Below are 17314 nucleotides of genomic sequence, written 5' to 3' on the forward strand. Positions count from 1 at the left end.
TCATGAAGAAGTCTAAGATGTCAAAGTTGTCCAAAAAGATTAGATATGATCAAGGGAATGCAATTAAAAGGCAAAAGGATGTCAAAGAGCCCCTTAAGTAATGCTCCAAATTCTTGGTCGCAACTTGAAATTTTTTTTTTTTATATAGAGAACATTTGAATTTGGAGAATACTAAGGATTTTATCTCTTTGAGTTAGCTTTTCGAGGCATTTTGAATCATCTCAATACGATATCGGGAGGTAAATTTATGATAAAAATATTAACGACTGTTTAGCTGCCGTTCACCTAGCGCTCAAGCAATGAGTCGACGTTCAGAAATTCGTTTTACTTCAAACACTGATTTTTTTTTTCCCAAGAAAAAATTGCAAATGAAAATCAATATATGGTGTTTTCACATGATGGAGCATGGTGGGCTGGGTTCTTCCCACCGGGTCATGGGTATGACTGGAATTCTCTCACAGATGGGGCAGGTGAAGGGTGTGTGTATATGGGCCTGAACTTCCTCTTTGGGCTTTTTCTCTTCCGCTTTTTTAGGCCCATCTTGTTTTTGTTGGGCTGGAGGAGGCCCAATGCTGACAACTTCAACATATTTTCCAGCTTTTCTTGTTTTCACTAGTATTTCATATGGGTCTGCATCACCTGTTACTGTCAACGTTCCCTTTGCACCATCCACTTCGACTTTATCAATGCCTAAAATGGAAGATTCCAAATTTAAAATAATATTAATAAAAATAAAATAAACAAGGGTCGACGTAATATATACACATAGAATTTTGCTACTATTTCATCGTAATTTAAGCTTTCGTCGTATAGTTGAAAAATAGGATATAAATGGACAGTCATGTTTGGCTAACCTTAAAAAGAAAAACTAGAATTGGCCAAACATGAATGAGAAAAAAAAGTTATAATTAAATGTAAAACTTTGAAATTAGCCAAATGTTTTAACTTTGCATATACTTCGTATTATCCATTGTAATAAATTGCAAAGAAAAATGTTTAATTTTTGCTCTTGCATATTGTTTTAACTATTCTTCTCGTACTTTAGATATGCATTATGGAATCAGGCTGTAAGTGATAAAATAAATAAATAATCTAATGGGGTTCCATAAGAACTATAACGATCAAAAGTGTTTAATTTTATGATGAAAGTTTTAAGCGAATTCTACATTGACGGAATAGGATTAAGGAAAAGATTTACATGTCAAAATGCGCCAGCCATCATATTTAGCCAATGTTTGGTTGGAATTAAAATCGAATTTTTAGTAAATTTTGATAAATTTTGATGAAATGTGAGGTTTAACAGTCGTGAAACCTATGAAATATGCAGTTAAAATTAACTGTTAACTTCGAGTAAGATTAATATCTAAATTTTACTTCCTATCAATTAGGGGCTTAACATAATTTAAATTTTTATACGCTAATTTCGTTCGAAGATATTATTTCTACATTGTTTAGAAAAGGAAACAGTTGTTTTGTGTACTGTGGTTGTGCACAATTGGAAAATATAGTTAGGGATGACAAAATATTTCAAATCTATACATCCCGTTCCACCTTACCTCGCATTTCACAATATGAACTTTAAAAGTTTAGTATGTTGAATTGAATATGTATTTAATAGTTTAATTCTAACAAATTGAACTTCCCAAATAAGTCGACATTTAAAACTAAGTAGGAAAGAAAAGCAAAGGTGAAGATACCTTGTAATCCCGACACCGCTTTGAGGAGTTTCTTCTTGCATTTGTCACATGATATATCAACCTTCAAAACAGTCTTTTGTACCATCGCAATAACCCTAATTTTCTTCAAATTTTGATACAAATCTAAATAAGGATAAATGTGAGTTATATAAGGTGATCTAAAGTAACAAAAACCCACAGGATCGTTGGGTTGTTCACCCCTTCCAATTGTCTTCTTTAATTTGGACAAACCATGACATTAATTTAATCAACCTATGATTTTTTTATTGTACCTTTGTTTCGACTTGAGTGACTTTTGTAATTGTTGCTGACTGCAATTCAAGATAAATCACCATTTGATTGAATCCAAATTATGTTGAGAGGTTAACTAATTGGGCAATGCCTCTTGTCCTGGGGCCACATAGGCCCAGGATTTCCCCTATAGGCAGAGGGTCTGTCGTCCCCTCCTAGCAGTATCCTAACTAATTTTAGCTAGGTAGGTAACCAAAAAGTAATAACAATTTTCATATTTAAGTTTGTTTGAAAGCGATACAAATAGAAGTTTAATGTTTTTTCTTTTTCTTTAAACTGATGAATATGTGAGTATTATTAACAAAATTCTATAATACAACTTTGTTGAGTCGTTAATATGTCGTCTCCAATTGGTAAGATTGTGGATCTATATTAATAAACGTTTAGAAAACAAAGTGTGAAAATATAACATTTTATTACATGTAACCCACTCTAATTCCGTTTCAGAAGTCTCTTACTTAAAACTTCAAATATGTCAATCATTTGTTATCTCATTCCAAAGTCTACTATTTTTGTTATTTTATGACCATAAACTCAATCGTAGTACGAAAATGCAAAAGTTTCCTAAACTCCACGAAACAAATGGTAGGAATCAAATTTTGTTTTTCTTAATTTATAAACTCATGGTCTCTACCGGTTTACCAAGGATTTTATCATGTGGAAATTACACCCAACTAGATTTTTTAAACACTAACTTAAAAAATCAGATCTAAATTTTATTTATACAAAAATCAGATATCTTAATTCAAATCAAAATTCAATATTTTAATACTAATAATATTATTAAATATAATTAATCTCCCACATCCACTTCACCTACCCAACAAACCTTAGTACATTTCCACAAATCTCTCTTTACCCTCTTCATTTCCACCACCTGCCTCTTCGACATCTCTACATGGGGAGAAGCAGCCAATACCCAAGATCGTCACTGCCGCGTATCTCTCTCTCTTTCCCTCTCCTATCATCTCTTCTCCATTCTCTATATGTGATAGTCATTGCACGCTACCTGTGATAGTCGCTACACGTGGCACATCACTATTGCGACACTCCAAAGCCGCGATGTCGCTCGTCGTGCTGCTGTGTGCGATCGGGGTTTTGGTGTGGTCTTGGTAATTTTGAGGGTTTGGAGATTTTGTTGGTGGGGGTGGTTGCTATGGCGTGGTTGACAAGACCCGTCCCAAATCACCCTAATGGACTCGACACGTGTCGTGCGCCGATGAGGGATACCAACTAAATGCAGAACCCACCACCAAGACAACTATGATTTGCTTTGACTGTGACATAATTTTAGAAAAGTTTGACAGAATTTCCTCTAAAATATAGACTAAAATCACCTGAAAATTTATCAACTTTCTCAAACCTATACATATAATTTAAAAAAGGGTAAATCGACCCTTCCAAATACAACTATTCAAAATAAAGTGCGCTGGAATGGAATTTACACTTCTTTACAAACGAGACGACTCCAAATGCATTCCTTATACAAAATTATGTAGTGAGCCCATTATATATACTGACAAAAGATGTATCTACCCCAAAAATTATGAGCTGTACAAACTAACAAAAAGAAACATACAAATTACAATTGAGTGGCTCAATTTGGTAATTCAACGGCTCTGAAGCGGCTCAACATAGCTACTATCTGATAAGAAAAAGGGAGATGAAATATATGAACTTATAACTCAGTGAGTGGATTATTTTGTAAACAAATATACGTTTTCTATTTATGCTAACTTTCTAAAAACTGGTTTATAATACAAATATCATTACACGATACTTTAAGCTAAAATCCTTATTCTTTAAACTGAATAAGCTAAATCTGTATTCTGAAATTTGATAAACTATATAATATTTAAAAATCACACCAAAAAGGTACCCGAAATAACTATACTAATGTATCGATTAGCGCCGATAGACATGACAAAGCTATTCAATTCTGAAATTCTGTAATTATGAAATTCTGGTCATATATGCGTAGAGCTATCTGGTCGTACACTGTGGAAATACATTCACACCAGTGCAGAGTGGGTAAAATCACCTGGGTACTTTCTGGTGGTTTTTAGAAAATAACTTTATATATGTTGAACTATTTAATACTGAAATAATATGTCAATGAAATGATTTAATTGACCTGAATTTAACTTTAAAAATAATTGTTTATAAATCAACTTTATTATAAAAATCGTGTTGTCAAATCAACTTTATGAATTAATAAATTTTCTGATTTAATAAATTTTTTATAAATACTAATTTCTGAATAAGTTTCTATCCACTCACACAATACGAGTTATAGACTATGACAATCAGTAAGTTTTTCCAATTTATTCATCATCACCTGAAATACATTACAAAATAACTAATATAACCACTATTAAAAATCAAGGAACATTTTATCTCTAATGATATAATAATTAAACTAAATTTCTTGAGACTTGCGAAATTTTCCTAAATTTCCTTTAATTAATTGAGGCTAATTTTTATTTCTAATACCTTCACACGTGGGTACTTTAACCAAATTTACCATCATTCCAATCATAACAATATTTATCCTTTTCATTCTAGTGAAAAACTACCAAAACCAAATTAATATATCTATTGTTTCCCCAAAATCATTCTTCCAAGTGAATAATTCCATTAATGTAATTATTTCCACAAATAATCCTTGAAAATCATCAAATTTAAAAACTAGGGTTTGCCAAAAAAATAAATAAATTGATATTTCCTTACCTTAGTGTAGATGGAAATTAAAGAATCAATAACTTGAGCTCCAAGTAATATTCATATCAAAAATCTGAAAATTTAACTACAAGTTAAACCCTAGTAACTTAACATAAAATTTATCTACCTCTTCAAGAGAATAAAGGTTCAACATTTAACTACCTCATTCCTTCTTCTTCTTTTCCTTTCTTCCATCTCTTCTTCTTTTTCTCCTTTTCTTCCCTCTTTTCTTTCCCTTTTTCTCATAGCTTCTGGCCGTTTCTAGTTCCTCTTTGTGTGTTGAAATGAAAAAATGGTTTATTTGTATATAATAAGCGGCCACTATTCCCAAATTGCAAAGAAAGTCCTCCATGTTCCATTTATAATAACATTTAGTCCTTCTAACTTCTATTAGTATAAAAGTAAATCCTAGACTTTAAATTTTATCCACCTTAAACCTTCCAATTATTTTTCAATACAAATTAAACCCCAATAAATAATTTATTTTATTTTAGTTCCTATTTGACTTTGGCTTTGATGAGTCAATCTTTGAATTTTGATTACATAAAATTGGGTTGTAACAATCTTACCTCCTTAAAAGAATTTCGTCTTCGAAATTCAACTGGCATCTGATTAGGTAACGAATAGATGAGGATGTTGAACACGCATATGATCCTCATGCTCCCAGGTTGCCTCTTCTACCGTCTGATTCTATCAAAGCACCTTTACGAGTGCAATTGTCTTGTTTTGCTGAATTTGCACCTTTCTATCTAGAATTCTCATTGGCTCCTCTGTATAAGTCAATTTCTCCTTCAAGTAAACTGGATGAGACTCTAGAACATGAGAAGGATCTGCAATGTACTTGCGGAGCATGGAGACATGAAAAACATCATGGATTCTAGATAATTCAGTTGGCAAACCTAATCGATATGTAACTGTATCAATCCGCTCAATAATCTCATATGATCCAATGCATCATGGACTCAATTTTCCTCACTTGCCAAATCTCAAAATTCCTTTCCAAGGCAACAATTTTAGAAATACTTTATCTCCAACTGCGAATTCCAGATCTTTTCTACGCCTATCTGCAAAACTTTTCTGTCTATCTTGTGTTGCTTTCAAATTTTCTCTGATCAATTTCACATTTTCTAAAGTTATTTGAACCAATTCAGGGCCTACTAATTTCCTCTTACCAGCTTCATCTCAGCAAACTGGTGTTCTGCACTTTCTATCATATAAAGCTTCAAAATGAGCCATTTCTATACTCGAGTGTTAACTGTTTTTGTAAGCAAACTCCGTCAACGACAAATGTGGATCCCAGCTACCTCTGAACTCTAAAACACAAGCCCTCAACATATCCTCAAGAATCTGTATGGTCCTCTCCGACTGACCATCTGTCTGAAAATGAAAACATGTACTAAAATGTAGTTTAGTACCCATGACTTCATGTAAATCGAGCCAAAATTTAAATGTAAAACGAGGGTCTCTGTCAGACACAATAGATAATAGAGTGCCATATAAGCTCACTATCTCGTCCACATACAACTTTGCCAACTTATTTAAAGTTTAAGTGGCTTTAATTGGCAAAAACTTGGCAGACTTGGTCAAATGATCCACAATAACCCAAACATCATCATGACCATTATGGGTACGAGGAAGATCAAATAAAAAGTCCCATAGTAATGTGCTCCCATTTCCACTCTAGAATAGGCAATGGCTGTAAAAGTCCTACTGTTTTCTGATGAATTGGCTTTACCTACTGACAAATAAGACATTTGGATACAAATTCTGCTATCTCTCTCTTCATTCCAAGCCACCAGTAATGATCTTTCAATGTATGATACATTTTAATACTACCTGGATGCATAGCATAAGCAGAACTATGTGCCTCTTCCAGAATCTCTTTCTTTAATTCGAGAATATTTGGAACTCATAATCTATTACCCATAGCCAATGCGCCATCATCTCTAATCACATAATCCTTTCTTAGCCTACCACTGACTTCTGCTTTCAATGTTTTCAATGTCGGGTCTTGTGATCGAGCTTTTTTAACCTTATTAATTAAAGTAGGTCTTACCTGAAAATGAGCTAATAATGCCCCAGAAGTAGTAATTGACAGCTGAGTATTCAACTTCTTGAACTCACCAATCAAGGAAGCATATACTGCACTAGATGGAGAGGAAGAATCAGTCTTTCTACTAAGATCATCTGTAGCTATATTAGCTTTCCCTGAATGGTAATCAATCTTACAATCATAATCCTTTATCAATTCTATCTTCTGCCTCAGATTCAGTTCTTTCCGATCAAAGACATACTTTAGACTTTTATTGTAGGTAAATATTTGACATTTCTCACCATAAAGATAATGCATCCAAATCTTTAATGCCAACACTACTACAGCTAACTCCAAATCATGAGTTGGGCATTTTGACTCATGCTTCTTCAATTGTCTAGAAGCATAAGCTACAACTATCACATTCTGCATTAGAACGCAACCCAATCCTTATCGTGAAGCATCACTACAAATCACAAACTCTTCACCTGGAGATAGAAGAGTAAGTATAGGAGCTGAAGCTAATTTTCTCTTCAACTCTTGAAAACTCTTTTCACATTCTTCAGTCCACACAAACCTGATTTTCTTTCGAGTCAAACTAGTCAGAGGAAGAGCCATTTTGGAAAAATCCTCTACGAACCGATGATAATAACAGTCTAGCACAAGAAAACTCCGTACTTCTGTAACATTAATATGGCGTTCCCATTTTATTACTGCTTCAATTTTCTAAGGATCTACTAATTACCTTCTACTGAGATAACATGACCTAGAAATACAACTTTATCTGGCCAAAATTCACATTTGCTAAACTTAGCATACAACTGCTTATCTCGCAAAGTCTGTAAAATAATCCTCAAATGCTTAGCATGCTCATCACGACTGCGAGAATAAACCAATATATCATCAATAAAAACAATCACAAATCTATCTAAATATGGGTGAAGCACCCTATTCATCAGGTCATAAATGCTGCTGGGGGATTAGTCAACCCAAATGGCACCACAAGAAACTCATAATGGCCATACCGTGACCTTAAAACAGTTTTCTGTACATCAACATCCCTAATTTTGAGTTGATAGTACCCTGAGCGCAGATCAACCATAGAAAATACTATAGCTCCTAGAAGTTGGTCAAACAAATCATCAATACGAGTCAAATGATACTTATTACGAATAGTCACTTTATTCAACTGTCTATAGTCTATACACAATCGCATTGTGCCATTTTTCTTCTTCATAATTAAGACCAGTGCTCTCCATGGAGATACGTTGGGTCTAATAAAACCCTTGTCAACTAAATCTTGCAACTGAACTTTCAATTCCTTTAACTCTGCTGGAGCCATTCTATAAGGTGTCTGCAAAATAGGGTTAGTCCCTGGGATCTAGTCAATGGTAAACTCAATTTCTCCATCTGGAGATAACCCTGGAAGATTTTCGGGAAAAACATCAGGGAAATCTCTTAACACTGATATATCATCAAGTTTCAATTTAGTGATTTGGGTGCAATCACATGAGCCAAATACGTAGGACAGCTTTTTCTAAGCAATCTCCCGACATCAAGTGCAGAAATAATATATGAAGGTAATATTCTCCGTTCACCACTAAAAACAATTTCAGGCTCTTCTCGCTTTCTGGACACCACTTCTTTGCGAAAACAATCAACTGAAACATGATTTGCAGTTAAGATTTCCATGCCCAATATCACATCCAAATCATGAATATCAAGTGGAATCAAAATAGCTTTCAACTCATGATCATTTACTCTAATCACACAATCATTGTACACTCTGTTAGCTAAAAGTGAATCTCCTACTGGAGTAGCTACCACTTAATCACTATCTAATGGTTCTGACATATGGTTCGCATTAATAGCAAATGCATAAGATACAAGTGAATGTGCAGCACCAGAATCAATTAAAGAACGATCATTTTTGCCAAAAATAGATAACATACCCATGACTAAATCTGGGGATTCCTCGGCATCATGCTGAGTCACTCAAACACTCTCCCTTGAGTCCTAGGACGTCCTGCCTGACCTTTCTATCTAGTACCACTGCTGCCAGCAACATCAGATTGACTAGCACTAGTGGTACTTGCTTTACCTGCCAACGTGTATTGGTTCTGATTCTGTCTGAAAATACTAACACCTGACTGAAAAAATGTCCCTTGTTATACACTACCCTGCTAAAAGTGAACTGGACACTCTCTCTCCTCATATGCCCAGTCTGACCATAGTGATAACAAACTCTAACGCCCTTAAGGCACTTACCAGTGTAAAATTTCCCATAATTCTAACACTGAGGAAACCTTGCAACACTGAAGCTATCACCCTCCCTTGGAGTAAATGATCTTTGGGAAGATCCCTGTGTCTGAAAGTGACTACTCCCTGGCTTCTGCACAGATCTCTGACTGCCATGAGATCTAGCCCACTGATGACTATCACCAACTCCAGGCCTCATTTGTTGCTGACTGCTTTGTCGTTCTAAAATACTTTTCTCCACTCACATCGCTGCTTCTACAAGTTTACCAAAATTCTCATACCCCGTTCAGTCACCATGGATCTGATTTCTTCTCACAAGCCATGTTCAAACTTTCTGCACTTATCAACTTCATTGGCTAAAAGGGTCGCAGCATACTTTGATAATTCTACGAATTTTTTCTGATATTCTGCCACTATGGATGTTTCCACTAGTTTCAAGAATTCATACTGTTTGTCATTCTTATATGAACAGGGATAGTAATACTTACTAAAATCTTCTTTAAAATCAGTCCACGTGATCACAAAAGGGTCAACATATTTAGTCTGTACCGATCTCCATCAATCATAAGAACCTCATTCTACAAGAAGGTTGCCAAATGTAATTTTCGATCATCGGGACAATCCATAACATCAAATACTATTTCAATCCTTACCAACCAAGATTCAGCTTCTGCTGGATCAGTAGTGCCTGTGAACACTTTAGCTTCTAATTTAGTTGCTCGCTTTATGCTATATTCTTTATTGGAACTGTGTAAAGCAGAAGCAAAAGCTAGCAATTTTGTCAGCTATAAGATCAAGCTGAGCTACATCCCCCTGCCGTCGCTGCTTAAAAGTTTGATGCACTGATTCTTCAACTCTACTGACATCTCTAATATCATCTTTATCAGGAGAAACTTGTGGTTGAAGCAGCTTATCTTGGAGCCTGCGAGTCTTATTACCATGAGCCAAGACTTCTAACTACAAAAATGTATGATATAATGAGAACAAAGTCGAAAATAAATGCAGTGTAAACTGATTTAATGACCATGCTCTGGTACCAATCGAAATGACCCGTCCCGAATAACCCAATAGACCCGACACGTGTCGTGCACCAATGAGGGATACCAGCTAAATGTCGGACCCACCACCAAGGCAACTATGATTTGCTTTGACTGTGACATAATTTTATAAAAATTTGACAGAGTTTCCTTTAAAATATGGATTAAAATCACCTGAAATTTTGTCAACTTTCTCAAACCAATACATATAATTTAGAACAGAGTACATCAGCCCTTCCGAACACAACTATTCAAAATAAAGTGCGTTGAAATGGAATTTACACTTCTTTACAAACCAGAGGACTCCAAATGCATTACTTATACAAAATAATGTAGTGAGCCCATGATATAAATTGAAAAAAATGTATTTACCCCAAAAATTATGAACTGTACAAACTGATATAAATTGAAAAAGATGTATTTACCCCAAAAATTATGAACTGTACAAACTGACAAACTGGTTTATAATAAAAATATCATTACATAGTACTTTAAGCTAAAAAATTTATTCTTTAAATTAAATAAGCTAAATTTGTATTTTGAAATCTACTAAGCTGTATAATAATGAAAAATCACACCAAAAAGGTACCCGGAATAACTATACTCATGTATCGGTTAGCACCGATAGACATGGCAAAGCTATTTAATTCTAAAATTCTGGTCGTACACGCGCAGAGCCATTTGGCCATACACCATGGAAACACATTCACAATAGTGCAGAGCGAGTAAAATCATCATAACTGAGCTATTTGGCCATACACCATGGAAACACATTCACAATAGTGCAGATCGGGTAAAATCATCATAACTAGTTGTACACTATGGAAATATATTCACACCAGTGCAGAGCGGGTAAAATCACTTGGGTACTTTCTGGTGGTTTTTAAAAAATAACTTTCAATATGCTGAACTATTTAGTACTCAAATAATATGCCAATGGAATGATTCAATTGAATTGAATTTAACTTTAAAAACAACTGTTTATAAATCAATTTTATTATGAAAATCGTGTTGTCAAATCAATTGTATGAATTAATAAATTTTCTAATTTTATATAAATTTTATAAATACTAATTTCTGAAAAATAAATTTATATCTACTCACACAATATGAGCTACAAACTAGGCCGATTGGTAAGCTTTTCCAATTTCTTCGTCACCACCTGAAATACGTTACAAAATAACTACCCTAGCAACTTAACATAAAATTTCTCTACCTCTTGAAGAGAATAAAGGGAAGAGAAAATATAAATCAACATTTAACTATCTCATTCATTCTTCTCTTTTCTTCAATTTCTTCTTCTTCTTTTTCTCCTTTTCTTCCCTCTTTTCTTTCCCTTTTTCTTTCTTTGTTCTTGCAGCTTTTGGCAGTTTCTGGTTCCTCTTTGTGTGTTGAAATGAGAAAATGGTTTATTTGTATATAATAAGCGGCCACTATTCCCAAATTGCAAAGAAAGTCCTCCATGTTCCATTTATAATAACATTTAGTCCTTCTAATTTCTATTAATGTAAAAGTAAATCCTAGACTTTAAATTTTATCCACCTTAAACCTCCCAATTATTTTTCAATATAAATTAAACCCCAATAAATAATTTATTTTATTTTAGTCCCTATTTGACTTTGACGAGTCAATATTTGAATTTTGACTATATAAAAATGGGTTGTAACATTGGTAGTGTTGTATGATGGTGGATTCCAGTAGACGATGGTGGTGATGATGCAGTGGTTGATTGGAGTTGCAGGTAGATGTGGAGGTGGAGGTGGTGGTTGGTGGTTGGAGAAGACAGTTGTGGGGATGGGGTGGGATGTAGTGGCGATGTTTTTTCTAGTGCATCTGGTAGCTACGACAGCGATGATGCTGCTTGCAGTGGTGCATTCTTTCTTAATTTCGAAATGTGTCATACTAAATTTTTTGTGTGTGAATTTTTCCCTTTTCTCATTTGTAGTCCCGGATCCGAAGTGCAGCCCAATGGGCAGTCACTTCAGGCCCACATTATTTGGACCCAATGTCTTTTTTGGGCTACTTATATTAATACCCTTAATTTCGAGCTCCTTTTGAAAATTATTATAAACATGGGTAAAATATAAGTACTATGATTCTTATCATTAAAACCATAACTAATACATCAAAATTAGAAATTGGAAAATAGACATGATAAACAGATACCTAAACCCTTCAAAAAATCAAAATCGAAATTATAAGAGAATATCTTGCACAAATCAAGGGCTACTTTAGCTAACTTTTCTTCAAATCTGCAAATAATCAACACAAATTTATAGGTTTGTAATTCCTGACTTTTGATCAATTAGTTCATATTTTGTTTGATTATTAAAAATCAAAATATATACTTCATGATTATTCAATAAAAGGAAAGCAACTATATACAAATTTCTAATAATAACTACTAATTAATGCTTTTTTTAATTGTTGCAATCACGATTTTCACCTTGAATTTGATCTTGTTGAGGTTTTCCTTGTTCAAGTGTATATGAAATAACTGATGCATATAAAGTGTTCGTGAAAATGTAAATACAAGTATGAGAAGGTGAAAAAGTGACATGATATGTCACTTATTTTATTAAGGTTGCATACTATATCTCATTTGAATTCTTTTTTGATCAATTAATGGCAAAAACACATGCGTGTTTGTGAAAATTTAAATATTAATATGAATTCAAACTTTGTTTTTAAATTAAAAAGTGAGATAACACATTGGACTTTTGCATATGAATTAAGGTGATAGAATTTGAAAGTAATACTCTCTCTCTCTCTCTCTCTCTCTCTCTCTCTCTCTCTCTCTCTCTCTCTCTCACACACACACACACACACACACACACACACACACACATTGAGCCCACGTTTTGTGGCCATTCTTAAAAGAAAAAAAAAAAGAGTTTTGAATAGTGTTTTAAGAGAATGTGTGGCTAAAAAATATGGAAATTTTTTTAGTTACATACAAAATATTTAGTTATGTGAATGTGTGGTAAAAAATAATCGCGTTGAAAAAAAAGTTTGAAAAGAATGATAATCAAACATAGGTTGAATTCTTCTTTGATCAATTAAAAAGATTCATATATGTGTGTTTGTGAAAATATAAATATGAATATGAATATGAATTTAATTTAAAAAGTAACATAATGTAACATTTTGCCCTTGTTTGGGCTCCATTTTAATGAGGTTTTGAGAAAAAAATATATATTTTATAATAGTGAAGTTTTAAAGAATGTGTGTTTGAAAAAGAACGAAAAGTTTTGAGTTTATGTATAATATTATTTTTATTGGAGAATGTGTTATTAAAAAGAAGAAAGAGAAAAATGCATTTAAGATATTTGTCTGTTGCTTGTATTAAGAATTAAGTTACTAGAATTTGAAAGAAACACACCATGTCACCGTTTTTTAAGAGACATGAATCAATTAAAGAGATGGCTCTTAGGAATTATTAGATCTTGTACATGAATGTTCTGATGTATCATGAAAATTCTTTAAAAGATAAGAATCAAATAATTTTCTATTGTGAAACAAAATATTTCTCATTTCTCCTTCGAATAGGTTATTTCTTATTTCAAATTTTTTTTTTTATTTTTGTTGTTGTTGTTTTCGTTGTTGTTTCCAAAAGACTAATGTTATCTTGTTTTGAGGGGGGGGGGGGTACCAAAAGGTATCATACCCCCCAAAACAACGTTCTTTTTCAGGCCTTTCAATCAATCGATCCGACCCCGAAGAGCTACTTTTGCTAAAACTCGAGCAGTTTCTTGAAAACTTCATATATGAAACTTTGAGTATTGATAGATGCTCTTGTTATTCCCAATAAGACGGCTAGGTAACACAACGCTTTTTCCAAAACACACCCCATTCGTTCCCTTGCAATAATCCAATTAATTCTCTGAGTGTATATATATTACTCTGTCCAAAATAAAAAAGTCTTACACTATTTCATTTTGCAAATATGGATAACATTCTCATCCGATATGAAGACAAATGGGAACATATAACGGATATAAAAGTCAGAAAATGGCTGAAATTGTTGTGCTAGTGGAATCCATATACAAACTAGAGAGTATGTTTTTTCTGTGATGAAATAAAATCTAAAAAGTCAAAGAATAACAATATAATATAAGGCGAGGAAAAACTTACATTTTATGAAGATTTCAGACAATATTTTTCTCACATTTATTTGGAGATCAAGAAAAAAGGAAAAACGTTTTATAAGCTTTTTCATTGTGCGTAGATATGATGACGATCTTAAAAAGTAACATAACTAAATTTCTTGATGACAAACAAAGTTGCAGGATGCTACTTTTAAAAAAAATGATATGATACAGTTACAGTTTTGTGAAACTGATAATTCGATAACAAACATCAATTCAAAAACTATTCACTATTGAATAATTTATTGCTAATGTATATAATAACCTATTGGGAGTTGAAGAAATGATGAAGGGAGGAAATGATATCATTTCAATTGTTACTATGAATAGAATTATAGAAGAATTTATTTTTTCTAGAATTAGATATTGGTTAAGAGAAATATTTCAATATACACAATACACTTGAACCTTTTCAATTCAAGTCAGTCAAACTAGAAGGAATATATGCTAAAATGCATAGATGATAATTGAAAATTGACTTTTAGTGGCTTCAAGGCTTGAAGGAACATAACTGTTCAATGTAAGCTTGTATAAAAAATGTTCATATATGCTCAAATAACATTTATTCGGAGAACACCGTCAAGTAGCAAGCTCAATAGTAAGAGACATTTTCAGGTACAATTATATCACAACAAAAATAACACATACTCTCATAGACATTTTAAGTGACATGATAAATACATATGGAATGTCAATAAATTATGAGAAAGCTTTGAGATCTAAAGAGAAAATATTAGAATTGATAAGAAGAGTTCGTACAAAGTCATATGAAATTTTTTCTAAATACTTGTGCATGATAGAACAAACAAATCACGAATCAATTACAAGAATTGAGATAAACGAGAACAACAAATCTAAATACCTCTTCATGGCATATGCACATCTATTCATGGATGTTAGTATTGTAAACAAGTTATACTAAAACATAGTTCTTAAAAGGCAATTATGGTGGCACACCATTTGCCGCATGAACACAAGACAAAAACAACAATATCTTTATATTAGTATTTGGAGTTGATGATTTAAAAATCGATGATTCATGCTAGTGGTTCTTAATTATGTTAAAATAAGCTTAAGGTAAGCGAGAAAGATTGTGCATAATCTCAAACATGGGTGGACCCAAGGGGGTCACTTGACCCCCCAACTTTTGAGATACCCCCTCCCCCCTTTTTTTTGATAAAGTCATGTTTGGTATCGATTGAAATTTAAATTTTAATCTAAATCAAAGTTAATAATTAATTTTAATAACATATTTCCTGGATTCCTTAAATTCTAAAATTTTATCAAAATTTACTAAAAATTGGACTTTAATACCCACCAAACGAGACAAAATTACAACAAATTTGAATTTCCTCTCTTTTTTATTGCTCGATCTATTCTCTACCTCAAGCCTTTTACCAAAATCTCAACTCTTCTAATTTTTTAAAATTTGTCTATAATTTCTCTACAATTATCATATCTACTACAAATTTTCAACTAATTAGAATCTAAATTTGCATTTTCTCCTATCCTATTAATGTATATAGCACGTGTATAAACTAATTATATAAAAATTTAACTTATATCTAATGAATTGTGTTTATTTAACTGATTATCAGTATTAAATATTGGTTATTTGTTTTTTCTTTCGATTATTTGAATTAATTGTTTGTATCAAATACACAATTTTTTAAAACATAAATATGCATTTTCTTGTGATGAACAAAATATTAAGAAAATTATTGTTCAAAATCAAATAGATAAAAATGATAAGCAAAATATTAATGAAGAAATATTTTTGAAATGTAAATCTACATTTTTTCGGGTCAAATATGAATCATTCAACAATAAAAAACATAGTATTCGATTTGTACAAAGTTTGATTGTGTCCTCTTAACTCAATTTCTCCGCGTCCGCCCCTGCCTCTACCTTAATGCCAAATATACTTGCAAAAGAGAAAAACTAGTTTATTAGTTGCACAATGTGATTTGAAGTAAAATTGAAACATCATATATCTTATCAATGTTTATAAGCCAACTTCTAAATAAATTAAACATTCAACAAATTCAACTTTAAATTATCTATCGTCAAATTAAATATTGTTTAGTAAAATTCATTTACAAAAGTTTAAACAAACAAAATATAATCATAATTTGATACACCGACATCGGGTTTCATCCTATACAAATATTGTCTAATAAAATATAGATGAACGAGTCACTGACAAAAGTTGAATTTTTTGGTGTGATTCATTGATTTGTGTGTGTGTGTGTGTGTGCATATATATTGAGTTCGATTCTTGGTTCTAAAGCATGAACCAAAACCAAATGGTTCTTAATTTTACGAATCAAAGTTATTAATTTTTTTTATCGAACCGAACTACTCTATTTGGTTTGATTCAGTTCTAGTTTGATCTGATTGGTCTGGTCATTTTGTCCATCACTGAATATAATATTATTTTATCGAAAATTATTTAATTAAAAACAAGAAAGAGAAAAATGCATTTTCAAAAACTAGAGCCCACACAGGAGATATCACATAAACAAACCAATTTTTCCAACTCAAATCCGAGGATTCGACATTCCAAATTTCAACTTATTTTCATCTCCGTTTATGTTCCCGAGAAAGAAGGATGAAATCAAAAAAGAAAGAGATTCAGGATCCTAGGGACTTTGCAAAAATTGAAAAGTAAAAGATGAAAATATGAATTTTCCCTTTTGGCTTTTGTTTTTTTGTTTTTTGATATCCAGATATCCCAACTTATACCAGACTAAATTATGGACCTCTAAGACCCATGCCCCTAGAACCTTGGAGGGGGTAAATCGCGGGTTATGCCTCAACTGGATCACAAGTTCCCCCCATTGACTGTACACTTTTGCGCACAAGAGACCCTCCTCCACAGTGATTACTCCATACCAAATTTTTGGCCGCAGGTTCACACCAGGAATCGAACTCTCCACCTTGCCGCTGGAAGCAAGCTAATGTTGATTGATCCACCAGTTGAGCTGTGCCCCGGGGGCCCCTTTTGGATTTTGTTATTTAGGCATGTGGATGGCACATGCAAAGATGGGACGAAGTTGCAGCTAAAACAAGAGCTTGAGGTGGTTAGTCAAAAAAAAAAAAAAAAAAAAAAAAAAAAAAAAAAAAAAA

General features: G+C 32.8%; 1 protein-coding gene across 1 annotated transcript; it reads right to left on the bottom strand.

Annotated features, from left to right (window-relative positions):
• Nucleotides 1–284: 284 nt before the first annotated feature.
• LOC111379824 (heavy metal-associated isoprenylated plant protein 7-like) lies at nt 285–1795 on the bottom strand. The gene is made up of 2 exons (XM_023003259.1): nt 1698–1795; nt 285–690 (listed from the first exon to the last, which is right to left on the bottom strand). The coding sequence occupies exons 1-2, from the start codon at nt 1780–1782 to the stop codon at nt 392–394; spliced, it is 384 nt and encodes a 127-aa protein (XP_022859027.1). The 5' UTR covers nt 1783–1795; the 3' UTR covers nt 285–391.
• Nucleotides 1796–17314: the final 15519 nt, after the last annotated feature.

The sequence above is a fragment of the Olea europaea genome, unplaced genomic scaffold, assembly GCF_002742605.1.
Source record: "Olea europaea var. sylvestris unplaced genomic scaffold, O_europaea_v1 scaffold204, whole genome shotgun sequence".
Classification (NCBI taxonomy): domain Eukaryota; kingdom Viridiplantae; phylum Streptophyta; class Magnoliopsida; order Lamiales; family Oleaceae; genus Olea; species Olea europaea.